General features: G+C 37.8%; 2 protein-coding genes across 5 annotated transcripts in view; one reads left to right on the top strand and one right to left on the bottom strand.

Annotated features, from left to right (window-relative positions):
- The window catches only part of RUNDC3B (RUN domain containing 3B), a 180,110-nt gene that overhangs the window by 21,469 nt on the left and 130,930 nt on the right, over nt 1-27,711 (top strand). For all 3 annotated transcript variants that reach the window (XM_025379385.1, XM_025379383.1, XM_025379382.1), the window contains exon 2: nt 1,320-1,435. In XM_025379385.1, coding sequence (XP_025235170.1) covers nt 1,320-1,435 — 116 coding nt within the window. The remainder of the gene's footprint in view (nt 1-1,319; nt 1,436-27,711) is intronic.
- The window catches only part of ABCB1 (ATP binding cassette subfamily B member 1), a 218,533-nt gene that overhangs the window by 155,650 nt on the left and 35,172 nt on the right, over nt 1-27,711 (bottom strand). The window lies entirely within an intron of this gene.

Below are 27,711 nucleotides of genomic sequence, written 5' to 3'. Positions count from 1 at the left end.
TTTTTTTTTTTTTTTTTTTTTTTTTTTTTTTTTTGAGACAGAGTCTCGCTTAGTCGCCCAGGCTGGAGTGCAGTGGCGCGATCTCGGCTCACTGCAAGCTCCGCCTCCCGGGTTCACGCCATTCTCCTGCCTCAGCCTCCCGAGTAGCTGGGACTACAGGCGCCCGCCGCTTCGCCCGGCTAATTTTTTGCATTTTTAGTAGAGACGGGGTTTCACCATGTTAGCCAGGATGGTCTCGATCTCCTGACCTCGTGATCCGCCCGCCTCGGCCTCCCAAAGTGCTGGGATTACAGGCGTGAGCCACCGCGCCCGGCCCCCATGCTGTTCTTGTGGTAGTAAGTCTCACGAGATTTGATAGTTTTATAAAGGGGAGTTCCCCTACACATGCTTTCTTGCCTGCTGCCGTGTAAGACAACCCTTTATTCTTCCTTCATCTTCCACCATGATTGTGAGGCCTCCCAGCCATGTGGAACTGTGAGTCAATTAAATCTCTTTCCTTTATAAATTACTCAGTCTCAGGTAAGTCTTTATTAGCAGTGTGAGAACAGACTAATACAGATGTATTCTTCTCATTAATACTCACATTCTATTTTATTCTGTTTTGTGCTCAGAAACTCTCAAAAGCATTTGAGTCTGCAGCTCAAATTCCTTACAAGTAGTAGTATTGTTTTTTAGTATTTTGGAGTTAATTTAGTTAGGTCACATTTTGTTTTTAATGGGGACAATTAGCTATTTCTAAGTCTTAGTTTTGTCAATAGATACTCTCTTAGTCCTTTCAGGCTGCTTTAACAAATTACCTTAAACCGGGTAATTTATAAACAACAGAAACTTATTGCTCACAGTTCTGCAGGCTGGGAAGGCCAAGATTGGGGCACCATCAGATTGAGTATCTGGTGAGAGCCCATTCCTCATAGATGACACCTTCTGTGTGTCCTTACGTGGCAGAAGAGGCAAACAAGCTCCCTCAGGCCTCTTTTATAAGAGTACTAATTCTGTACATGAAAGCTCTGCCCTCATTATCTAACGACTTCTCAAAGGCTCTAACCCTTAATACTATTGCTCTGGGGATTAGGTATCAACATATGAATTTTGGGAGTACACAAACATTCTGACCAGAGGAGATAGGAAATAATAAAAAGACTCCTCTTTCTGTAAAAATTTCCATTTGCAGAATAAATTTGAATAAATGGGGTTTTCAGAAGTTATATTCTTATAAAATATTTTTACAAGTTTTCCCCAAATTGCCTTCCTCCCATTTTTTTCATACTTAGGGAATTAATCAACTCTGCCTAAAAGCAACAATAATCTTTTTTTCATAGGTTTTCTGTGAAGACCCTGATTGATCGGTCTTGCTTTGAGACAATTGATGATTCTTCTCCTGAATTTAACAATTTTGCAGCTATTTTGGAACAGATTTTAAGCCACCGGCTAAAAGGTAAAAGCACTAATGTACTATTTATTCTCCCACCAGCTGTCTTTATGATATGCTTGAAATTTTAGAAATCATACAGTCTGTGTGACTTAGATAGCCAACATTCTACAATGTGAGAAACATAAACCTGATATCAGAATGTCAAATCTGTTGGCCTGTGTGACTACAAAAGAGCCTCTGTTCTCAGATTTACACCTATTTGTGGGATGCATTGAAAATGTTGTGTTAATTGCCACATACAAGGAGAAAAGTGGCTTTCCATAAGTAATTAAAATAAAAGCTTAAGTTGAAAGGAAGCCCATCCCGAAGGTTACTTGATGGTGTTTTAATCAATTTACAAACAAGCATTCCAGGCATAATGTTTATTTGTTCAGCATCTACTTTCTTAAACAAGTATCTTTGTAAATATTTTAGCAGGTAGTAGGTTAAAAAAGAGGTATGTAAGAGACATGCTTGGCTTTGGTTTTCTTAAATAAAAAAGAATACTTACATTAGAAATATAATTCTCTTAACAGTTTAAAGGGGAACATGGGAGCTATATTCTCTCTGAATTTTAGATTTTTTAAATTAAAAAGATCTATAAAATATAGTTGCTAAAAATCAAGAAGTATTGTGTAGTATAAATCTTAGTAACAATAAGTACTAACTTTATCACATTAATCCCATTATCTGGTCTTCCTAAAGCAAACTTGATCATCAGATATTTTCACTTAAGTTTTTTATTATCTTTACAATCTTAATGATATAGTTTCACATCAGTAGTAGTAACTTGCTTTGGTAGCATAACTTATGAGACTCTCAGGTGTGATATGAAGATTAATTCTATTCTGTACTTTTTGATGCTGAAAGCATCCAGGTTTTAGTATAAGTGTTTAAATGAGTTGAGCGGTACTGTGGGCCCAGAGCAAAGGATTGAATTTAAACTACATCGGAGAAAAAATATGAATTCATTTATCCCTCTGCAATTTAAAATGGGGTTCCTAAAATTACTAACACTTTTTTCTGTTAAATTTGGTTGTTTTGCATTTTAAAAGGGTTATTTTTTGCTCATTTTTGCTGTTCCATGTTTCCTAAATTTTCTGTCATTGATGTTACCTTTTATAAGAAAATAAAATTTTTATAAAAGCAAAGGATATGGAAGTATTTTGAGATATTATTAGATACTATATTGTGTGATGATCGTATTTTTAAATTTTATGCATAAATTTATAAATAATGCCTGACTAAAAAGTATATGGAATAGAACAGACTCTGATGTACCTTGATGTTCGTGAGAATTTTACCTTAAAACCTAATGCCCCTGATCTGGTATACCTTTTAGCATATGATTCTCTCACAAAAAACTATCAATAGAAAACTATCAATAGCAAATGAACAATAAGGCTATGTTGAGACTCCCATGCCAAGTGGTTGGGCAGAGTCACTACTGTGTAAGTGGATGCCTCCGGCACACCAGTCTGCCATCTTCTGAGTTGTATATCAGCAAAATATAGATCACACACCTTCAGAATTATTTCTGAACAATTAAATCCATTAATGTTATTTCTGAATAATACTATAATGAAAATAGAATCCCCAGTTGAATTATGGATAAGAATTCTACTTGTGTGACTAAGATATAGTAAGAAATCTGATACAGTAAGATTTGTGTTAATTTTTTAAGCTAGGTAAGATAATTTAAAAATTTCTGTAAATCGACTCATATGGTCACTGATTTATATACATGTGTACGCGTATATATATATAAGGAATTACAAAATAATGTGTAACTTTTGAGATGAGGTATTTTAAAGATGCAAGCATCTGGGACTTCCATATATTACTTCCTATTTTTAGTATTTTAATATATAACAAATTGCTTTTACTTTTGGATAAATAATATGATTATTTTGATAGTACACTCTTCACTTATGATTTAGTTATATAGCAACTAATTTTTCCAGTGTTTTCCTTTATAGAAGTACAAATTAAAATTTTATAACTTTGTGTGTTTCTAAGATCTACTTTTCTACAACTACTGCTTATTTTTGAAGTAAAAGGACATTTGTTTTCAACATTAAACTTTTCCAGAGAAAGATAAAATCTTCCCCAGACACAGTATAGGCAAAGTGAAGAGCTGAGACAGCTGTTTCACTCTAAAAGCCCCATTACTGAAGAAAAGGAGGCTTTTAAAATCATATACATTAATCTTATTTGCAGCAATCTGTCAATAAGATGTTGATCTTACTTTCCTAGGATATAGCTGAGAAATAGGAATTAATGATAATATTAGAATTGAAAGAGATCTTCGTTCAGGTCCTTCAGTAATTTTTGAACTTTTATTGATTTATTTAAAGCATAATACTTCCTTCCACCCTAACCCTACCACTCCTAATAAAAGCCACTGCAAAAGCTAGATATATATGTAGAACATTTTGTTGAAGCTAGGATGGAGAAGTTAGGCATTTTGCCTGCTCAGCAACAATTGTAACCTATTCAGAACTCCATAGTACCACTTCAGGTAGCTCAGAGGATCATAGACTGAGAAGCACTGCTGTATTCTAGCCTCTTTCCTGCTGAAGCAATCTGCTCAACAGTATTTCTAACAGGGGTACATACAGTCTTTGCCTTATCACTTCTGATCTCTGAGAACTAAGTAAAGCAGTCCATCACATTATTGGACAGGTTAGATTATTTGAAAATTCTTATGTATATGAAACCAACCTATCATATTGTGCTTTGATCTTTTTTCTGCTGCTTTCTTTCATATGTGAGCCTACTACTAACAAATATTAAAATATAGCTATTTTATAATCTTTTCCCAAGTTCCCTCTTTTCTTTCTCCCAGGTAAGGTATCCCTAGTTTCTTTAATTTTCTGGAACCACCACAGTCTTAGTTTTCTGGCTTACCACTGATTTGTTAGTATTGCTCTTAAAAATCCAGTTCTCAGAGCTGAGTAAAGCTTCAGCTAGGCTAGTATTAGTCAGAATTTAAGTTTACATAGACTTCTGGTTCACATTGAAATTGAGGCTGAGTAAAATCCCGAGGCTTTTAAAAAATTGAACTATAGCTTATATTTTATTTCTCTAAATTAGTTTGCCTGAGCTGAAGTTTGATGGGGATAAATGCAGTATTTTTTCCCTCTTTATTCCCTTCAGAGATAAAAATACAAATAAGTGGAAAGATATACGTGTTCATAGATTAAAAAATTAATATTGTTAAAATACTTGTATTAACAATCTACCCAACATAATCTAAATGTTCACTGAAATCTCTATCAAAATTTCAGGGTCATTTTTCACAGAAAAAAAAGACAGTCTTGAAAATTTATATGGAACCACAAAAGACCCTGAATAACCAAAGAAATCTTGAGCAAAAAGAACAAAACTGGAGGCATCAAAATACTTGACTTCAAAATATACTGCAAAGCTGTATTAGTTAAAACAGGATGTTGCTAGCATAAAAACAGATGAATAAACTAATAGAATAGAATAGAGAACCCACAAATAAATCCATGCATTTATGGTCCATTAATTTTCAACAAAAGTGCCAAAACACACACTAGGGAAAGGACAGTCTCTTTAATAAATGGTGTTGAGACAACTGATTAGCCACACGTAGAAGAATGAAATTAGACCCTTCACACCATAGAAGAAAATCAACTCAAAATGCATTAAAGACTTAAATGTAAGATCTACCTACTACAACTGTAAAGTTACTAGAAGAAAACATAGGGAAAAAACTCCATGACATTGGTCTGGGTGATGACATTTTTGGATTTGACACCACAAGCACAGGCAACTAAAGGAAAATAAACAAGTGGAATTACATAAAACTAAATTACATCATCAGAGTAAAGAGACAGTTTACAAAAAGGGAAGAAATATTTAAAAACCACACACCGGATAAGGGGCTAATATCCAAAATATATAAGGAACTCAAACAAATCAATAGTAAGAAAATAAATAGCCTGATTTAGGCAAAGAACCTGAATAGACATTCCCACAATAAGACATGCAAATGGCCAACAGGTATATAAAAAGGTGCTCAAAATTACTCTACAGCAAATAAATGAAAATTAAAACCATAGTGAGATATGCCCTCATACCCGTTAGAATGCATATTATCAAACAGCCGAAGGATAACAAGTGCTAGAGAAGTTGTGGAGAAAAGGGAACCCTTGCAGTAGTAATGTAAATTTAGAACAGCCATTACAGAAAACATTCTGGAGGTTCCTCAAAAAATTAAAAATAGAACTGCCATTAGTCTTCTATGTGATTAGAGTAAATAAAAATAAAAATAGAACCACCATGTAAACCAGCAATCCACTTCTAGGTACATAGCCAAGGAAATGAAACTCTTCAGTGTCTCGAAGAGTTATCTCTCCTTCCATGTTCATTGAAGGATTATTCACACTAGCCAAGATAAGGACTCAACCTAATTATCTGTCTACTGATGAGTTTATTTAAAAAAAAAAAAAAAAAAGAAAGTTGCATGTATAAACAATGGAATACTCTTCAGCTTTTAAGAGGAAGAAAATCCTGCCATTTGTGGCAACATGGATGACCCAGAAGACATTATGTTGAGTGAAATAAACCAGATACATAAAGACAAATACTGCATGACTTCCTTATATATGGCATCTAAAAAAGTTGAACTCATAAAAGTAGAGAGTAGAATGATGGTTACCATGTGCTGGAAGGAGAAGGATCAGAGTGATGTTTTGGTTAAAGGATATAAAAATTCAGTTAAATAGGAATAAGTTCAAGAGATCTATTGTACAAAATGGTGACTATAGTTAAAGTGTATTAGATATTTGAAAATTCCTAAAAGAGTATATTTTCAGTGTTCTCACCAAAAAATGATAAGTACGTGAGGGCTATGGTTTAAATGTGTCCCCTCAAATTCATGTGCTGGAAACTTAACACCCTGTCCGACAGTGTTGGGAAGTGGGGCTTTTTGGGAGGTGTTCTTAGCTCATAAGGGCAGAGCCCTCATGAATGGATTAATACCTTTATAAAAGGGCTTGACAGAAGGAGTTTGTCCTTTTTTGCCATTTTTGCTTTCTGCCATTTGGAGACACAACATTCCTTCACTCTAGAGGATGCAGTGTTCAAGGTACCACCTTGGAAGCAGAGACAGGACCCTCACTAGACCCCAAATCTGCTGATGCTTTGATCTTGGACTTCCCAGCCTCTAGAACTATGAGAAATAAATTTCAGTTCGCTATAAATGACCCAGTTTCAGGTATTGTTATAGCAATACAAAAATGGACCAAGAAAGTGAAGTAATACATATGTTAATTTGTTAATTAGTACAATTTAGCCATTCCACAATGTATACAAATTTAAAAACATGTACATCATATATACAATTTATATTTGTCAATTTAAAAATTTTAAAATAATTTTTAAAAAGAAAAAATTAATACAGTTATAAGCTTATTCAAAGAAAAAAGAGGAAAGAAGAGACTAACCAGTGAAGCTAGAAATACAGTATGCATTAGTAGTATTAATAAATCTCAGGGATTGGTTGGTTGTGGGTAGGAGAAAGCTGAGCACTAGAACGATGCAGAGATTCCAGTCTGGATGTGGTCATTACCCAGGGTGACTGAAAAAGGGGAACATATTAAGGAAAAGAGAAAATATCAAGGTTTGTTGTGAACACTTGAGAAAAAATGATAGAAGGAGAAGAAAGAGAAAGCAATGGAAGAGAAAAGGGGATGAGGAAAATTAGAATAAAGAAGAGAAAGAAGTTAGAGGATATTCATTTTCCAAAACAAAGTTAGATTTAGTGTAAGTTGATAGACTTAATTGGTAGTTTTTAAAAAAACCTAATTATTTAATTTCATTTATAAAAGAAAATCAATTGATTTTTTAACTTGTCAGTTGTATTATACTTCACCACTATTTTTCTTCTAAACTTATTTATCCATCCCTAAGCTACTTAAATTTCAAGTTACTCATTCAGAAATGTAATCGGTCAACTATAAATGAATTTTTTTCATTTATTTATTCAACTATATTTATTAAGTATCTACTGTATGCCTACCACTGTTGTAAGTGCTAGGCATACAATAGGGAATTAAACAAAAATCCCTGTTCTCATTCATAGCTTCTATTATATCAAATGGGCAGGGGGTGGGAAGAAATGCAATTTAGGAAGACTTCTACCTCTGGGAAGATGAACGTGACATACTTTCCCCTGTTTCTCTTACAAAGTACAATAATAAATCCTGGCTATCATGCATAAAACAAACATAAGAAAACTCTGAAAGGTAGAGAGTAGAAGAAAGACTGGTTAAGGACACTAGGACCTTAGGAATGACACAGTAGTGGGTTGCCTGGATTTACTTTTTGCCTCATATATCCCAGACTGGGTGTTGGATAAGCTAGGAACTTGCAAATTGCAACAGGCAAAGGGAAAAAAACAACAACAATGAAAACCTCTCAGCAAGATACTATTCTCTCTAGCCAAAGGACCAGAGAAAGAATAGCCTAGCAAGACAGAAAACTTTCCAGCAGTATCTGCTCTAAACATCACCCAAAAAAAACTGTAGTACCACCTACTCTTAAAAAAGGCTGAATGGGAAGCTTAGAATTCTACCCTCCTGAGGTGATAACAAAGTGTCCCAGTACCACCGTTAGGGTGATATCAGAGAAGGCCAGAGAGATAAGATTTCTTCCCTCTTGGCTGGTCAAAAACTCTCTCTGTCTTCTCCAACACCCCCCTTCCCACCATGTTGATGGAACACCATACTGGGGAGCCTAGGCTGCCATCATCATCTAAAAGTAATGTGCTGGTTCCTGGCCATACTGGGGTAGGGTCAGAAGAGGCCTGTTAGAGAGTTATGTCTTTCACTGTCACCTAGTGGTAAGGGGGCCACCCCAAGTACCATGCCAGTGGAAACCATGTGGGACTCCATGGTTGCCTGGACTCCAACTCCCACATGGTAGTAATGAGGATGCCCTTATTGGTATCAGTGGAAGCCCATTGGGAAACATGAACTTCATCCTCCACTTGGCAGTAATGAAGCAGTGCTCCCCTCCCACCTTACCCTGTGGGAGCAGTGTCACAAAAAACTAGTTAAAACAGAAGGTTTAAATAAGATCCAGAGTCTCATAACATAATATGAACATGTCCAGCTTTCCATTGAAACTCACTTGTCATACCAAGAACCAGGAAGATCTCAGATTGTGTAATAAAAGATAGTCAATAGATGTCAACACTGAGATGACAGAGGTGTTAGAATCGCTGACGAAGATTTTAAAGCATCCATGATTAAAATGCTTTGAGCAATACATGTGAGAAAGAAATGAAAAAGTAGAAATCCACAGCAAAGAAATGACAGATATAAAGAAGACCAAAATGGAAATTTGGTGCTGAAAAAATATGAAACTGAAAAAGTTCAGTGGATGGACCCAACAGGAAAATGGGAATTACAGGGGAAAGAACCAGTGAACTGAAAGACAGAACAATAGAAATTTCCTAATCTGAACAACAGAGAGAAATTAGACTTGTTAAAAAATGAACAGAGCCTCAAGGACCTGTGGGACAATAACAAAAGATGACACCTGTCAGAATTCTTGAAGGAGAGAAGAAAGAAGGTGGGACTGAAAAAGTACTCAAATAACAGCTGAAAATTATCCAGAGTTAGCAAGAGACATAAGCATACAGATTCAAGAAACAGAGCAAACCACAAATAGGAAAAATTCGAAGAAATTCATGCCAAAGGCATGATAATTAAATCAATAAATAAAGACAAAGAAAAAATGTTGCAAATAGAGAAGAATGACAACTTGCCTACAACAATTTGAATGACAGTAGATTTCTGATCAGAAACAATGGAGGCCAGGAGGAAGTGGTACAACATATTTCAAGTGCTGAAAGATAACTGTCAACACAGCAGAATTATTCTTCAGCAATGAAGGAAACATTAAGACCTTCTCACAGGAAAGACAACTAAGGAAATTTGTTGCCAGCAGACTTACCCTCAATTAATGATCAAAGAACATTCGTTAAGCAGAAAGAAAATGATAAAAGAAAGAACTTTAGGCTGGGAGGCTAAGACAAGCAGATTACTTGAGCTCAGTAGTTCAAGACTAGCCTGGGCAACATGGCAAAACCCTGTCTCTACAAAAAATACAAAAAATTAGCCAGACATGGTGATATGCGTCTGTGAGTCCCAGCTATTTGGGCAGCTGAGGTGGGAGGATCACTTAAGCACAGGAAGTTGAGGCTGCAGTGAGCTGTGATCATGCCATCATGCCATTGCAATCCAGCCTGGGCAATAGAATGAGACTCTGTCTCAAAGCAAACAAGCAACAACAACAAAACTTTGGAATAACAGGAAGGAAGAAAGGATACAGTAAACAAGAATATGGGTAAATACATTAGGTTTTCCATTTTACTTTTAGTTTTCTGTTTGTTCACCCTGTTCTTGGTTTCTCTGTTTTCTTTTTTCTGTCCTCTAGGGGGCTGTTTGAACACTTTTTAGAATTCTATTTTTATTTACATTGTTTTTTAGTGTATCTCTTTGTATAGATTTTTCAGTGGTTGCAGTATTATGTTATAGATCTATAACATCACAGTCTACTGGTATCATTTTCCAGTGTGAAGTTTAAAAATCTTACCTTTCTTTGTGTTCCTTTACTCGACACTATGTGTATAGCATAGTTGTTTTACATATTTCCTCTACATACATATAGGACCACATTAGACAGTGTTATAATTTTTTTTCTCCACCACCAAAGATAATTTAGAATGCTCAAGAGGAGAAGGATAAAGCAAGTTTGTTGTTCCTGTATTTATAGTGTAGATACAGTTTGCTAATTTGTCTAGCACACAGTCCGGGATATAAGAGGTAAAAAGAAACCTAGGGAGCTTACTGCTGTGTCATTCTCTGGGTTCTGAGGTTTCTAGCCAGTCTTCCTTTTCATTTCCACCTTCAGAATCTTTTAATGTTTGTTTTTATAAAATAGCCAGAGTTTTTAGTTGTATTTAGCAAGAGGAAAATACATCTACTTAATTTTGTTCTATCCCAGAAGTTGCCTTTATTTTTTAATGTGAAGAATTACATCAATTGTTTTTCTAATGTTAAATCACCTAAATATTCTTAGGATAAATCCAACTTGAGCCTCATATATTGTTTTAATCTACTTTGCAAGTTTTAGGATTTAGGTTTAATAACATTTTAGAAGTTTGGGTTCTGTGTTTATGAGTAAAATTAGTCTGTTTTGTGCTTGTTTGGGTTTTGTTGTCAAGGTTATTCTAGCCTCAAAAAATGCATTGCAGGTGTTTTGTCTTTTTTTTCATTCTTTGGGAGAATTTTGCATAAGTTTTGAATAATCATCTATTAGGTAGAAGTTACCAGTAAAAACTCTCTGGGTCAAATGGTGAGTGTATGTGTGTGTGTACATGCACTTCAACTACTAATTCACTTTATGCTTTCAGGTCTATTCAGGTTGTTGATTTCTTTGATGTTATTCTATTTTGTATTCTCCTTAAAGTTGTCAATGTCTTCTATCCCATATACTCTCAATTTTTAAATCTCTAGCTAGTTGTAATATTTCCTTTAATGTGACACTTAAAATAGATGAATTCAGCTGAATAGTTTTTAAAAATTAAAGCTCTCTAAAGGGATGTAAAGTCTAAAACTTTTTTAATTCTTTGTTTTTATTTTATGATCATTAGTTCTTTTTTCTTTTTTTGTTAACCAGTATTGCCAGAGATTTATCTGTTTTATTAGTCTTTCAAATAACTAATTTATGGCTTTGCTGATCGTGTATGTATATTAATAGCATTATTGTTTCCTCTGTTATATCTTCTTTGGCTTTGTCATGTTTATGTTGGACTCTTAACAGATTAATTTTCAAATTTTTCTCCAACTACTGCTTTGGCTATATTTATGTTTGAGTAATGTAATATTTTCATTAATACTCGTTTTTAAGTAATTTCTACTTGTTCTGCTCATTTCTTTGTCTTATGAGTAATTTGGAAGTTTTTTATGTTTCTGAAAATGGGAGATTTTACCTTTTCATATTTACTTCTATGTTAATTGAGTTACAGTCAGAATTTGGTTTGTTTGGGAGATTTTGTTGAAATTTGTAAGTCTTACTTAAGGGCCTAGTTTATCGTTACTTTAATAAATGTCCCATCTTGAGAAGAAGATGTATTCTTAATTGTTGATTATCTTTTCAAATGTTATTTACATTTTTTGGCTTTATTTATTGATATTAGATATTTTAAATGATTTTATTCTGATGGATTTCATTTTTAAAATTTTTAATTTTACGGGTACGTAGTAGGTGTATATATTATGCGGTACATGAGATATTTTGATACAGGCACACAATGTGTAATAATCACATCAGCATAAGTAGGGTATCCATCACTTCAAGCATTCATTTTTTTGCGTTACAAACAATCCAATTATACTCTTTTAGTTATTTTTAAATGTGCAATAGATTATTTCTAACTGTAGTCACCCTGTTGTGTGATCAAATACTAGATCTTATTAATTCTATCTAACTATATTTTTGTTCCCATTAACCATCCCCACTAACTGCCCCCCACCCTCTCTACCCTCCCCAGCCTCTGGTAACCATTATTTTACTCTTTATCTCTATAAGTTTAACTGTTTTTAATTTTTAGTTCCCACAAATAAGTGAAAATGAGCAAAGTTTGTCTTTCTGTACCTGTCTTTTTTCACTTAACATAATGTCCTCCAGTTCCATCCATGTTTTTGCAAATGACAGGATCTCATTTTTTATGGCTGAATAGTACTCCCTTGTGTATATTTACCACATTTTCTTTATTCATTTGTCTGTTTCTTCCAAGTCTTAGCTATTGTGAATAGTGCTGCAATAAACATTGGAGTGCAGCTATCTCTTCAGTATACTGGTTTTCTTTCTCTTGGGTATATATCTAGCAGTGGGATAGCTGGATCATATGGTAGTTTAAGTTTTATGGGAAACCTCTATACTTTTCTCCCTAGTGGCTGTACTAATTTACATTTCCACCAACAGTGTATGAGCATTCTCTTTTCTCCACACCCTCACCAGCATTCATCATTGCTTGTCTTTTGGATAAAAGCCATTTTAACCAGAGTGAAATAATGTATCATTGTACTTTTGATTTGAACTTATCTGATGATCAGTGATTTTGAGCACCTTATCATATACCTGTTTGCCATTTGTAGGTCTTCTTTTGAGAAATATCTATTCTGATCTTTTGCCCATTTTAAGTTGAATTATTAGCTTTTTCCCTATAGAGTTGTTTGAGCTCCTTATATATTCTGCTTATTAATCCCTTGTCAGATGAGTAGTCTGCAAATATTTCCTCCCATTCTGTGGGTTATTGCTTCACTTTGTTGATTGTTTACTTTACAGTGCAGAAGCTTTTTAACTTGATATGATCTCACTTGTCTGTTTTTACTTTGATTCCCTGTGCTTATGGGGTGTCAGTCAAAAAATCCTTGCCCAGTCCAATATCCGGGAGACTTTCCACAATGTTTTCTTTTGATACTTTCACACTTTCAGGTTTTAGATTTAAGTATTTAATCCATTTTGATTTGATTTTTGTGTACAGTGAGAGAGAGGGGTCTAGTTTCATTCTTCTGCATATGGATAACCAGTTTTCCCAGCACCATTTATTGAAGAGACTGTCCCTTCCCCAATATACATTTTCAGAATCTTTGTCAAAAATGAGTTAACTGTAATTTTATGGATTTAAGTCTGCATTCTCTATTCTGTTCCATTGGTCTATGTATCTCTTTTTATTCCAGTACCATGGTGTTTTGATTACAATAGCTCTGTAGTATACTTTGAAGTCAGGGAATGTGATTCCTCCAGTTTTGTTCCTTTTGCTCAGGATAGCTTTGGCTATTCTGGGTCTTTGTGGTTCCATATGAATTTTAGGATTGGTTTTTCTATTTCTGTGAAATACAAAATGTGTATATTCATTTTAAAGTCTCTGTGCACTTTGAGGAAAGATGCTGTCATTCATTTTAAAAATAATATTAAATTAAAAATATACAGGATAGCCGGGCATAGTGGCACACTTCTGTAGTCCAAGCTACCCAGGAAGCTGAGGCAGGAGGGCCACTTGAGGCCAGGAGTTCAAGGCAGTAGTACACTGTTATTGTACCTGGGAATAGCAGCTGCACTCAAGCCTGGACAACACAGCAAGATACCATCTCTATCATTGGTATTTTGATAAGGATTTCATTGAATCTGTATATTGCTTTGAGTAGCATGGGTATTTTAACAATAGTCTTCCAGTTCACTAACATGGAATATCTTTCAATTTTTTTGTGTGTCCTCTTAAATTTCTGGCATCAGTGTTCTATAGTTTTCATTGTAGAGATCTTTCACTTCTTTGGTAAAGTTTATTTCTGGGTATTTTACTTATAGCAGTTATAAATAGTAGTACTTGATTTCTTTTTCAGATTGTTCACTGTTGGCATATAGGAAAGCTGTTGACTTTTTGTATGCTGATTTTGTATCCTGCAACTTTACTGAATTTGTTTATCAGCTCTAATAGCTTTTTGATGAATTCTTTAGGTTATCCCAAATATAGGATCGTATCATCTGCAAACAAGGATAATTTGACTTTTTCCTTTTCAGTTTGGGTGCCCTTTCTTTCTCTTATCTGTTAATCCCTCTTATCTTATTGTAAATACAAGGTTCTTTTCTACTTAAACATGATGAGATCTATTCCTTGTGTTTATTACCCATTGATGCTATTAATTAACCATCTCGTTGTCCAGTTCTGCTGCATTCTTCCCGTTTTCTATTTCCATCTATCTTGTCAATACGTATTAAGCTTTCCCTAAAGTTGGCGTTTCTTCTGCCCCTTCTACGTATTATTGAATTCTGTGTTCTTCTTCGTATACATTTTTATTTTCAGTAAATTTCTCAAGAAAACTTCCATTATTTTTCTACTCTATGTTTCTGATACATCATAGATTCTATCTATCTTTAATCTTTTAAAATGCTGTATACTTTTCCACATTATTGCCTTTAAAAGCCACTGTTGAAAAATCTTACTGAACTTAGGATGTTAGACAAGGCAGAGTAAGTCCAATAATAACCTAACTCTCTAAGTGTTCTTAGAGTACTGTAACAAAATACTACAGACTGAGAGGCTTAAGTAACAGAAATTTATTTCTCAGTTCTGGAGGATGGGAAGTCCAAGATCAAGATATTGGCTGATTTGCTTTCTGGCAAGCATTCTCTTTCTGGCTTGTAGGTGGTCGATCATCTTCTCATCGTGTCCTTACTTGATGGAGACAGAGAATGAGCACTCTCTGGTGTCTCTTTGTATGATCCTACTGGATCAAGGCCCCATCCTTACACCTCATTTCACCTTAATTAACTCCTTATAGCACCTATCTTGAAATACAGATATATTGGGGATAGAACTTCAACATGTGAATTTTGGAGGCATGGAATTCATTTTATACAGCATTTATCAATGTGTTGTAGCTATTGGCTTGCATATTTATATCTTCTAGTCTCTGTGCACTTTGAGGAAAGATGCTGTCATTCATTTTAAAATAATATTAAATTAAAAATACACAGGATAGCCAGACATGGTGGCACACTTCTGTAGTCCAAACTACCCAGGAAGCTGAGGCAGGAGGGTCACTTGAGGCCAGGAGTTCAAGGCTGTAGTACACTGTTATTGTACCTGGGAATAGAAGCTGCACTCAAGCCTGGGCAACACAGCAAGATACCATCTCTAAAAAAATAAAATATAGAATCTAGGGTAAAACCAAAATTACTTTACTTACAGGGAACCAGGAAAATGTGGTCAATTCTCAAAGGAATAAAGATGCTCATTGTGAGATGACCCAGATGTTGGAATGATCAGGCAAAGACATCAAAGCAGCCTTTATAACCCTGCTCCATGATGTAAGGTGTAACTCTTGAAATGAATAGAAAAATGGAAATTCTGAGTACAGAAATAAAATCTTAAGGAAGAACCATGGATATTTAAAAGTATAATGGCTGAAATAAAACATTCACCAGATGAGGCTCTAAAGCAGAATGGAGATGATAGAGATGTGTATATTAATTTTAAAGTAAATCAGTAGAAATGATCCAATCTGAAGAACAGAAGAGGAAGAAATTAAAAATTTATAGCAAAATATATAAATTTGTGTCTTTGGAGTCTTCGAAGGAGAGGAGGGAGAGATTAATACAGAAAATACATTTGACAAAATAATAACTACAAGTTCCTAGATTTGGGGAAGACAAATTTATAGATTCAAGAAGCTTAGCAAAGCATTTCACAAAATTTAACATCCTTTCATAATAAAAATTCTCAACAATTAAAGTATAGAAGTAATATACCTCAACATAATAAAGGTCATATATAACAAGCACACAGTAAGCATCACATTCAGTGGTAAAAAACTGAAAGCTCTCATAAGATCAAGAACATGACAAGGGAGTCCATTCCTACGATTTCTACTCAACATCATTCTGGATCTCCTAGCTAAAGCAATTATGCAAGAAAAATAAATAAAAGGTATGCAAGTTAGAATGTAAGAAGTTCAATGATCTCTGTTTGCAGATTAAATTATCTTACATGTACAAGACCCTAAATACCAAAAAATGGTTAGAATTAATAAATTCAGTGAAGTTGTGTGACACAAAATCAACATACAAAAATAAGTTACATTTTTATATACTAAAAATGAAGTATCCAAAAATAGAAATTAAGAAAATAGTTCCATTTCCATCAGAAAAGAATAATATACTTAGGAGGAAATTTAGCCAAGAAAGTGAAACCTCTGTGCATTGAAAATTACTAAACATTGATAAAATAAATTGAAGAAGACTCAAATAAATAGAAATATATCTCATGCTCATGAATTGGAAGAATTTTTATTGTTAAATGTCCATACTACCCAAAGTGACCTATAGATTCAATGCAATATTTCCTTTTTAAAACTTTTAGGTTCAAGGGTACATGTGCAGGTTTGTCATCTAGGTAAATTGCATTGTATGAGGGTTTGGTGTACAGATAATTTTATTACCCAGGTAATGAGCATAGTACCTGAAAGGTAGTTTTTTGATCCTCTCCTTCCTCTCAAGTAGACCTCAGAGTTTGTTGTTCTCATCCTTGTTTCCGTGGGTAGTCAGTGTTTAGCTCCCACTTGCAAGTGATAATGTGAGATATTTGATTTTCTGTTCCTGCATTATTTCACTGAGGATTGATGATCTCCAGCTTGATCCATGTTGCTGCAAAAGAAATGATCTCATTCTTTTTTATAGCTGTGTAGTACTCCATGTCATATATGTATCACATTTTCTTTAGTGCTGCAGTGAACATACACATACATGTGTGTTTATGGTAGAATGACTTATATTCTTCTGGGTATATACCCAGTAATGGTATTGCTGGGTCAAATGGTAGTTCTTCTTTTAACTCTTTGAGGAATTGCCATACTGTCTTCCACAATGACTCATGACTGACCTAATTTACATTTCTACCAGCAGTGTATAAGCATCCCCTTTTCTCTGCACCATCTCCAACACCTGTTATTTTTGACTTTTTAGTAATAGCCATTCTGACTGGTTTGAGATGGTATCTCATTGTGGTTTTGATTTGCATTTTTCTAATGATCAGTGATACTGAGCTTTCTTTTCATATGCTTGTGGGTCGTGTGTATGCTTCCTTTGAAAAGTGTCTGTTCATGTCTTTCGCCCACATTTTTATGGGTGGTTTGTTTTTTCCTTGTAAATTTGCTTAAGTTCCTTATAGATGCTGGATATTAGACCATGCCAGATGCATAGTTTGTAAATATTTTTTTCTCATTCCGTAGGTTGTCTCTTTACTCTATGGATAGTTTCCTTTGCTGTACAGAAGCTCTTAAGTTTAATTAGATCCATTTGTCAATTTTTAATTTTGTTTCAATTGCTGTTGGTTTCTTTTTCATGAAATCTCTGCCCGTTCCTATGTCCAGGATGGTATTTCCTATGTAATCTTCCATGGTTTTAATAGTTTGAGGTTTTACATTTAAGTATTTAATCCATCTTGAGTTTATTTTTGTGTATAGTGTAAGGAAGGGGTCCAGCTTCAATCTTCCACATATGGCTATCCAGTTTTCCCAGCACCATTTATTGATTAGTGGTCTTTTCCCCATTGCTTGTTTGTGTCAGCTTTGTCAAATATCAGATGATCGCCAGGCGCAGTGGCTCATGCCTGTAATCCCAGCACTTTGGGAGGCCAAGGCGGGCGGATCACGAGGTCAGGAGATCAAGACCATCCTGGCTAACACGGTGAAACCCCATCTCTACTAAAAATACAAAAAATTAGCCGGGCATGGTGGCAGGCGCCTGTAGTCCCAGCTACTTGGGAGGCTGAGGCAGGAGAATGGCGTGAACCCGGGAGGCGGAGCTTGCAGTGAGCCGAGATCACGCCACTGCACTCCAGCCTGGGTGAGAGCGAGACTCCATCTCAAAAAAAAAAAAAAATCAGATGGTCATGGGTGTGCAGCCTTATTTCTGGGCTTTCTATTCTGTTCCATTGGTCTATGTGCCTGTTTTTGTATCAGTACCATGCTGTTTTGATCACTGTGGCCTTGTGGTATAGTTTGAAGTCAGGTTATGTGATGCCTCCACCTTTGCTACTTTTGCTTAGGATTGCTTCTGGTTACTTGGGTTCTATTTTGGTTCAATATGAATTTTAAAATAGTTTTTTCTAGTTCTGTGAAGAATGTCATTGGTAGTTTGATAGGAATAGCATTGAATCTATAAATTGCTTTGGGTAATATAGCCATTTTAGTGATATTGATGCTTCCTATTCATGAACATGGGATGTTTATCCATTTGTTTGTGTCTTCTCTGATTTCTTTGAGCAGGGTTTTGTAATTCTTGTTGTAGAGATTTTTCACCTCCCTGGGTAGCTGTATTTCTATGAAGTTTATTCTTTTTCTGGCAGTTGTGAATGGGATTGCTTTTCTGATTTGGCTCTCTGTTTGGCTGTTGTTGCTGTATAGGAATGCTAGTGATTTTTGTATATTGATTTTGTATCCTGCAACTTTGCTGGAGTTGTTTATCAGATGGAGGAACTTTTGGGCCAAGACTATGTTTTGTTTTGTTTTTTTCTAGATATGGAATCATGTCATCTGCAAACAGGGATAGTTTAACTTTCTCTTTTCCTATTTGGATGACCTTTCTTTCTTTCTCTTGCCTGGCTAGGACTTCCATTACTATGTTTAATAGTAGTGGTGAGAGAGGGCATCCTTGTCAGTTTTCAAGGGGAAATGCCTCCAACTTTTGCCCATTCAGTATAATGTTGTCTGTGGGTTTGTCATAGATGGCTCTTATTATTTTGAAGTATGTTCCTTCAATACCTAGTTCGTTGAGAGTTTTTAACATGAAAGGGTGTTGAATTTTATCAGAGGCCTTGTCTGTGTCTATTGAGATAATCATATGGTTTTTTGTCTTTTGTTCTATTTATATGATGAATCACATTTATTGATTTGCACATGTTGAACCAACCTTACATCCTGGAGTTGAAGCCTACTCAATCTTGGTGGATTAGCTTTTTGATGTGCTGCTGGATTTGGTTTGCCAGTATTTTGCTGAGGATTTTTGTATTGATATTCATCAAGGATATCGGCCTGAAATTTTCTTTTTTCATTGTGTCCCTTCCAGGTTTGGATATCAAGATGATGTTGACCTTATAGAATGAGTTGGCGGGGGAGTCCCTCTTCCTCATTTTTTTGGAATTACTTCAGTGGAAATGGTACCAGCTCTCATTCGTATGTCTGGTAGAATTCAGTTATGAATCCGTCAGGCCCCTGGCCTTTTTTTTTTTTTTTTGGTAGGCTATTTATTACTGATTTGATTTCAGAGCTCATTATTGGTCTGCTCAGGGAACCAGTTTCTTCCTGACTCTGTCTTGGGAGAGTGTATGCATCCAGGAATTTACTCATCTCTTCTAGGTTTTCTAGTTTATGTGTTAGAGGTGTTCACAGTAGTTTCTCTTGGTTGTTTTTATTTCTGTGGGGTCAGTAGTACCATTCCCTTTGTCATTTCTAATTGTGTTTATTTGGAGCTTTTCTCTCTTCTTCTTTATTAGTCTAGCTCGTGGTCTATTTTATTAGTTTTTTTTAAACACCAGCCCTTGGATTAATTGATCGTTTGATTGGTTTTTTTTGTGTCTCGATTTCCTTCAGTTCAGCTCTGATTTTTGTTATTTCTTGTCTTTCGCTAGTTTTGGGGTTGATTTGTTCTTGCCTAATTTTTTCAGTTGTGAAGGTAGGTTGTTAATTTGAGATCTCTCTAACTTTTTGATGTGGGCATTTAGTTCAGTGAAGTTATCTCTTAACACTGCCTTAGCTGTGTCTCTGAGATTCTGGTATGTTGTATTTTTGTTCTCATTATTTTCAAAGAACTTCTTGATTTCTGTCTTAATTTCATTATTTACCCCAAAGCCATTCAGGAGCATGACATTGAATTTCTGTGTAATTGCATGGTTTTGAGTGATTTTCATAGTCTTAATTTCTATTTTTATTGCTCTGTGGTCCAAGAGTGTGTTTGGTATGATTTCAGTTCTTTTACTTTGTTGAGGATTGTTTTACGTCCAATTATTTGGTCAGTTTTAAAGTATGTGTCATGTGGTGATGAGAAGAATGTATATTCTGGTGTTTTTGGGTGGAAAGTTCTGTAGAGGTCTATCAGAGCCATTTGGTTTAATGTTGAGTGTAGATCCTGAATATCTTTGTTAATTTTCTGCCTCAGTGATCTGCTTTATACTGTCTGTGGAGTGTTGAAGTCTCCCACTATTTTGTCTGTGGGAGTTTGTGCCTCTTTGTAGGTCTCTAAGAACTTGCTTTATGAACCTGGGTGCTTGTGTGTTGGGTACATATATATTTAGGGTATTTAGGGTTTCTTGTTGAATTGAACCCTTTACCATTAAGTAATGCCCTTCTTTGTCTTTTTTGATGTTTGTTTATTTGAAATCTCTTTTGTCTGCAATTCAGATTGCAATCCCTGCTTTTTTCTGTTTTCCATTTGCTTAGTAGATTTTTCTTTATCCTTTTGAGTCTATGAGTGTCATTACATGTGAGACGGATCTCTTGAATACAGCATACCATTGGGTCTTGCTTATTTATCCAGCTTGCTACTGTGTGCCTTTTAAGTGGGGCATTTAGCCCATTTACATTCAAGGTTAGTATTGATTTGTGTGGATTTGATCCTGTCATTGTGTTGTTAGCTGATTATTATGTTGGCTTTTTGTGTGGTTGTTTTACAGTGACACTGGTCTGTGTGTTTAAGTATGTTTTTGTATTAGCAGGTATTGGTCTTTCCTTTCTATATAGTGCTCCTTTCAGAATCTCTTGTAAGGCAAGTCTGGTGGTGATGGATTCCCTCAACAGTTGTTTATCTGAAAAGAATCTTACTTCTCCTTCCCTTGGGAAGCTTACTTTGTCTGTATATGAAATTCTTGGTTGAAGAATTTTTTCTTTAAGAATGTTGAATATAGGCCCCCATCTCTTCTGACTTGTAGGTTTTCAGCTGAGAGGTCCATAGTTAGCCTAATGGAGTTCCCTTTGTAGGTCATGTGCCCTTTCTCTCTAGCTGCCTTTAAAATTCTTTCATTTTAACCTTGGAATATCTGATGATATGTGTTTTGGGGGTGATCTTCTTGTATACAATCTTGCAGGAGTTCTCTATATTTTCTGAATTTAACTGTTAGACCCTATAGCTTTGTTGGGGAAGTTTTCATGGACAATTTCCTGAAGTATGTTTTCCAAGTTGTTTGTTTTCTCCCCCTCCCTTTCAGGAATACCAGTGATTTGTAGATTTGACCTCTTTACATGATCCCATACTTCTCACAAGTTTTGCTTGTTCTTTTTTATTCTCCTTTCTTTATTTTCATCTGACTTTCTTATTTCAGAGAACCAGTCTTCAGGTGCTGAGATTCTTTTGTTAGCATGGTTTCTTCTGCTGTGAATACTTCTAATTGCATTGTGAAATTATTGTATTGTGTTATTCAGCTCTGTCAGACCCATTAGGTTCTTTTTTATACCAGCTATTTCATCCCTCAGTTCCTGTATCACTTTATTGTGATTCTCATTTTCCTTAGATTGGGTTTTGCCATCTTCCTGAGTCTCAGTGATCTTTGTACCTATCCATATTCTGGATTGTATTTCTGTTATTTCAGCCAGTACAGCCTGATTAAGAACTCTTGTTGGGGAACGGGTGTGGTCATTTGGATGGCATTCAATACTCTGACCATTTGAGTTACTGGAGCTCTTGCATTTGTTCTGTCATCTCCGTGTGTGGGTGTTCCGTTATCTGCATTGTAGATTAAGTATAGTCAACAGACTTCTCTTTTGGATGTTTTCACCAGGCCAAGGCTTTGTGCAGTGTCTTTATTTGAAGCTGACTTCTTGACTCTGGTTTCAGAGGTGGGTGTATTAGTGAGGTATTTTTGATGTTGAAGCCTTGGGGTGTGATCCAGCAGGCAGCTTAGCCTTTTTGGTCAGTTGGTAGACTCTTGTTTGGTTGTGTGGCTCCCCTGTGTTTCCTCACAATTGTAGCTGTGTTCTTTCTCAATGTTCTGAAAGTGTGAGTTTCTCTCCCCCTTGAATGCTGGCTGCAGATTGTGATTTGGTACTTCTGGGCTGCCCACTGCAGCTTTGGTGCGATCTCAGTGTTTATGTTCCTTTCTCAAGATGGAGGCAGCAGACAAAGGGATCTTAGTAGTAGTCGTGACTGAGGGTCATTTGATTGTCTCCTGAGGGCTCCAACCCAGAGAGATATAGGTCAGCAGTCCCTCAGGGCAATCAGGCCAGGATGGAGGGTCTGTACTGTGGGCCCAAGCCAAGGATTCCCTGTCTAGTCACAAGCACTGTGGGGTGTGTAGGACCTGTGGGAGACGTATTGGCCTCTCCTTGGGCTTATTACAGCTTCTTGGAGGTGTGGATAAGACACTTAGGGTCTTTACTCTTTTATTGGTCCAGCAAGGGCAGATCCACTTCAGAGGCAGTCTCAGAGAGGCTTTCGATTTCCCATAGAGGCCCTGTCCAGGGAGTTGCCAAGTTGCTACTTGCTCAGTAGCTCTGGTGGAGGATGGCTGGAAACCCAAGTCTGGAAGACCTGTCTGGTGAGGAGATATGGGAATGAGCACCTACTTAACACTCTGGCCAATTTTCCATGGGGCTGCTGTGGTATGTTTGCTCCAGTACCTGGTTGCCTCGGATTTTCCAGTACCTGGAGGTACTACCAGTGAAGGCTGCAAAACAGCAAAGATGACAGCCTGTCCCTCCTTCTGGGAGCTTTGTCCCAAGGAGGTACACGCCTGTTGCTGGCCCAAAGGCACCTGTAAGAGGTGGGTGGAGACCCCAGTTAGGAGGGTAAGAAGGAATATTCCTTATTCCACCCGGTAAGAAGGAATAAGATTGAGGACCCACTTAAAAATGCAGTCTTGCCACGTGTTGGTAGAGCAGCTCTGCTATACTGTGCTGGGGGTCCACTTCAGCCCCCAGTTGCCTCAGATACTCTGAAGAAGTAGTTAGAACAGCTGGAACAGCTAAGTCATGCAAACAGCAAAGATGGTGCCTGCTACTCCCCCGGGAGCACTGTCATGGGAGAATTCACCTCTCTGTTGGCTGGAGAACACAGGCAGGAGTGCTGGAGGCCCTGGTTGGAAGGTCCTGTCCAGTGAGGAGGAGTGGGACTGGGGACCCACTTAAGCAGTCTGGCCACGTTTGGGTAGAGCAGCTGTGCTTTCTGGGGAGTCTTTTCTGCCCCTGGTCAGTTCAGACTCTTCAAATTCCAAAGGCAGGAATGACTGAGTCACCTAGACAGCAAAGATGGTGACCTGCCTCTCCCTCTGGGAGCACCATCCCAGGGAGAATTCAAATCTGTGTTGTCTAGAGAATATAGGCAGGGATGGCTAGAGGCCCCAGTTGGTAGTTTCCACCCATAGGAGGAACAGGATCAGGTACCTGCTTAAAGTAGCAGTCTAGCCACATTGTAGTAGAGCAGTTGTGCTATGCTGGGGGATCCTTTCCACCTCTGGTCAGCTCGGACTCTCCAAAGCCCAGAGGCTGGAATGGCTAAGGTGCCCAAACAGCATAGATGGTGGCCCACCCCTCCCCTGGGTGCTCGTCCCTAGGGAGTTGCTGTGCTGCTACTGGTGGCTGGCTAGAATTCCAAGCCAGTGGGTCTTGTCTTGTGAGGTGCCGTGGAAGTGGGACCTATAGGTTTTGGCTGCTTAGCCCTCTAGATTCAGCCTCCTTCCAAAGCGGAAGGTCTAACCTTCCACTTTGCCAGAACTGCAGCTACTTTTGCTGGAAAGCCCAGTATCTAAGCCTCCAGGGTTTCCCTGCATGCCTGAGCAGCAGCTCTGCCAAGACTCCATGTAGCTCTGTCTGTGAAACTGAAGGCCCTGGTGGAGTGGGTTCACAAGGGGATCTCCTGACCCAAGGTTTGCAAAGATTTATGGGAAAAGTGTGGTTTCCTGAGGTCACACTTTCACTCACTGCTTCCCTGGGCAGGGGAGGTCCCCCTGGCTCTGTATTGCTCCTGGGTGGGCTGTTGTCCTGTCTTGCATTTCTTTGTTTTCCATGGGTCAAGTTGTTTCCATGATTCATCCCAATGCGAGTACCTGGATGTTTCAGTTGAAGGTGCTGTATTAACTAGCCCATCTCCATGAGAGCTATGCATACTAGCTGCTTCTAGTTGGCCATTCTGGCTACTCCCCTGGAATTCCTTTTCTGTAAGAATGCTGCATTTAGGACCCCAAACTCTTCTGGTTTGTAGGGTTTCTGTGGAAAGGTTTGCTATTTGCCTGATGGGGTTCCCTTTGTAGGTGACCTTTCCCTTTTGTTTTCCTGCCTTTAACATTTTTTCTTTCATTTTTGACTTTGGCAAATCTAATGACTGTATGTCTTGGGGAATGGTCATCTTGTATAGTATTTTGCAGATTTCTCTGCGCTTCTTAAATTTGAATGTTGACTTCTTTAGAGAGATTGGGGACATTTTCACGGTTGTTATCCTCAAATATATTTCCCAATTTCCTTGCTTTATCTCCCTCTCTTTCAGGGATGGCAATGAATCATATTTTGTCTCTTTACATAATCCTATATTTCTCAGAGGTTTTGTTCATTCCTTTTTATTCTTTTTTCTTTTTCTGACGGAGCTAATTTCAAGAACCAGTCTTCAAGCACTGAGATTCTTTCCTCAGTTTGATCGAATCTGCTATTAATACTTGTGATTATATTATGAAATTCTTGAAGTGTGCATCTCTATCAGGCCAGTTTGCTTCTTTCTTAAAATGCCTCTTCTATATTTCAGCTTCTGTATCAGTTTGTCATATTCCTTAGATTCCTTGGATTGAATTTTGACATTCTGTCGAATCTTGATGATCTTCATTCCTATCCATGTTCTGAATTCTATGTCATTCATTTCAGCCATTTCAGCCTGGTTAAGAACCATTGCTGGGAAACTAGATGGTTGTTTGGAGGTAATAAGACACTCTGGCTGTTTGAGTTGCCAGAGGTCTTGTGCTGGTTCTTTCTCATGTGTGGGCTGATGTTCCTTCAACCTTTGATGTTGCTGTCTTTGGATGGGTTTTTTGCTTTTATATTCTTTGATGCCCTTCGGTGTTTGATTATGATATAAGGTAGGTTCAGTCAACTGGCTTCATTTCTGGAAGATTTTAGTGGGTCAAAACTTAGCTCAGCACTCCTAGACTGTGTGCTGTAACTTTGGGGAACTGGTACCCGGCACCTGGCTTTGTTCTCTGGCCCCTCAAGGTTAGGAAGCTGCTGCACTGGAAGGGCCAAGGTGTTTTCAGTCCACTGGTCATAATACTTCTATGGCTGGTACCGGCCAAAGCACTTCATCGAGGTGGTGGCTGTGGGATCCGTGCTCCTTCATGTGTACCAGCATCTGCAGAAGTGTAGCGAGGTACACCCTCACTGGCTGGGGCAGGGTACCAGTGGAAGCAGGGCAGTGATGTACATGCAGGTACTTATGCAGTTGTAGCAGGGGTGGGGGTACTGGCATCCATGCATGCTCTCTTGCTGCCATCATGGCAGTTGCAGGATGCTGGCAGGGGTGTGGTTGCTGGTATCAGTGTGTACATTCACATCGGTGGCAGTGTATCTCGGTGCCCATACATCAGTGGGGGAATAATGGCAGGGTACACTCATGCTGGCAGTTCCGGAGTGTCAGGGTGCACACACATACATGCACCAGCATGGGAGGGGAGAGGAGGGTGACATGTGCCAGTAAAGCAGAGGGGAGTCAGGGCATGGGCAAGTAGTGTATGCCAGTAAAGTAGGTGAGGCGAATCTGCCTTGGGGGTAAGCTGTGGGTGGGCTAGTACATATTGGCAGGGGCTGGTCTGCTGGAGCTCTGTGATGGTCAAGAATTGTCTGCCAGCAAAGGAGGCATCATAGAGCCCTCAGGAAGCACCCTGGTTGGGCATCTGAGGCTGCATTGCAAGTGGACATGGTAGGGTGGCACCCAAGGAGAGGCTAGTTGACAGGAGGGTGCTCAGATCAGACTGGCTTCATCCTACAGGCAAGAGCGCCTTTTATGTCCAGGTCTGATGGTCACCCTAAGGCTAAAGGCTCCCAGATGAGCATGGTAAGCCTTGTGGGAAGGGCATCCTTGGATGTGCTCCACTGCAGCTCTTCCTGTGCCAAACCCTCTTGGTTTTGCACAGGCTGGAGCCCTGTACCTACAGCCTTTTCAGGCATCTCTCCCTGCCAGCTCAAGTGTCTGTTGGGGGAATGATCACCTGCTGCTAGGATCCTGGCAGTCTGTGGTGAGAGTGGTCTACTCCTCACTTGTTCAGTTCGCCTTTTCCCCAGGAGATGCTGGGGGCTAGCAACAAGTCCCTGTGTTTAGCCTCCCCATGCTGGGTTCCCTGCTTCCTCCCTCTTCTACCCAGTGTCTGCTTCCTCCCTCCGTCCAATCTAAATGGCTTCTCTCCAAAGATCTGTTCAGAGTCTGCCAGTCTTCCTGATGTCCCAGTCTCTCATCAGTACAATCTTTTTCAAAATTTTAATGACATTTTTCATAGAAAATGGAAAAGTTTCCTAAAATTTATATCAAACCTCCAATCTTGAGTAGCCAAAGCAACCCTGAGCAAAAGAAACAAAGCTGAAGGCATTATGCTTTCTGATTTCAAACTATGTTACAATGCTATAGTAATTGAAACAACTTGGTACTAAAACAAAAACAGATACATAGACCAATGGAACAAGCTAGAGAACCCAGGAATTAATGTATGCGTATTATGGTCAACCAATTTTTGACAAGACACGAAGAGTACACAATAGGGAAAGGATAATCTCTTCAGTAAATAGTGTTCAGAAAACTGAATATCCACATGCAAAAGAAAAAGAAAAAAGAAAAAGAGAAAGAAGGACAGAAAGAAAGAAAAGAAAAGAAATCGGACCCTTATATCATACACAAAAATCAACTCAAAACAAATTAAAGAATTTAACAGAAGACCTGAAACTGTAAAATTACTAAAAGAAAATATAGGGAAAAAGCTAATTGACATTACTCTTGGCAAAGATATTTTTGGACTTAACGCCCAAAGTACGGGCAATAAAAGATAAATAAGTCGAACGACATTAAACTGAGAAGTTTCAAGCCAAGTATAGTGGCCCATACCTGTAATCCCAATGCTTTGCGACACTGACACTGGAGGATTGCTTGAGGTCAGGAGTGCCAGGACTTTGAGACCTACCTGGGCAACATAGCGAGATCCCATCTCTACAAAAAGTTAAAAAATTAGCCAGACATGGTGGCATGCATCTGCAGTCCCAGCTACTCGTAAGGCTGAGGCATGAGGGTTGGTTGAACCCAGGAGTTTGAGGCTTCAGTGAGCTATCACCTCATCGCTATATTCCAGGCTGGGTGACAGAACAAGACCCTGTCTAAACAAACAAACAAACAAACAAATGAAGTTCTGCACAGCAAAGGAAACAGTCAACAAAATGAAAAGGCAACTTACAGAATGAGAGATAACATGTGTAAACCATGTATCCAATAAGGTGTTAATATCCAGAACATTTAAGGAACTCAGTAGAAAACAACAACAACAATTTAAAAATGGGCAAAGAGGCCAGGTGCAGTGGCTCACACCTATAATTCCATCACTTTGGAAGGCCAAGGCAGGTGGATTGCTTGAGGTCAGGAGTTCAAGACAACCAGCCTGGCCAACATGGTGAAACCCCATCTCTACTAAAAACACAATAATTAGCCAGGTGTAGTGGTGTACACCTGTAGTCCCAGCTACTCGGGAG

Source organism: Theropithecus gelada, chromosome 3 (assembly GCF_003255815.1).
Source record: "Theropithecus gelada isolate Dixy chromosome 3, Tgel_1.0, whole genome shotgun sequence".
Lineage (NCBI taxonomy): Eukaryota > Metazoa > Chordata > Mammalia > Primates > Cercopithecidae > Theropithecus > Theropithecus gelada.
The sequence above is the reverse complement of the archived record's forward strand: the minus strand, read 5'-3'. Positions and strand labels throughout refer to the sequence as shown.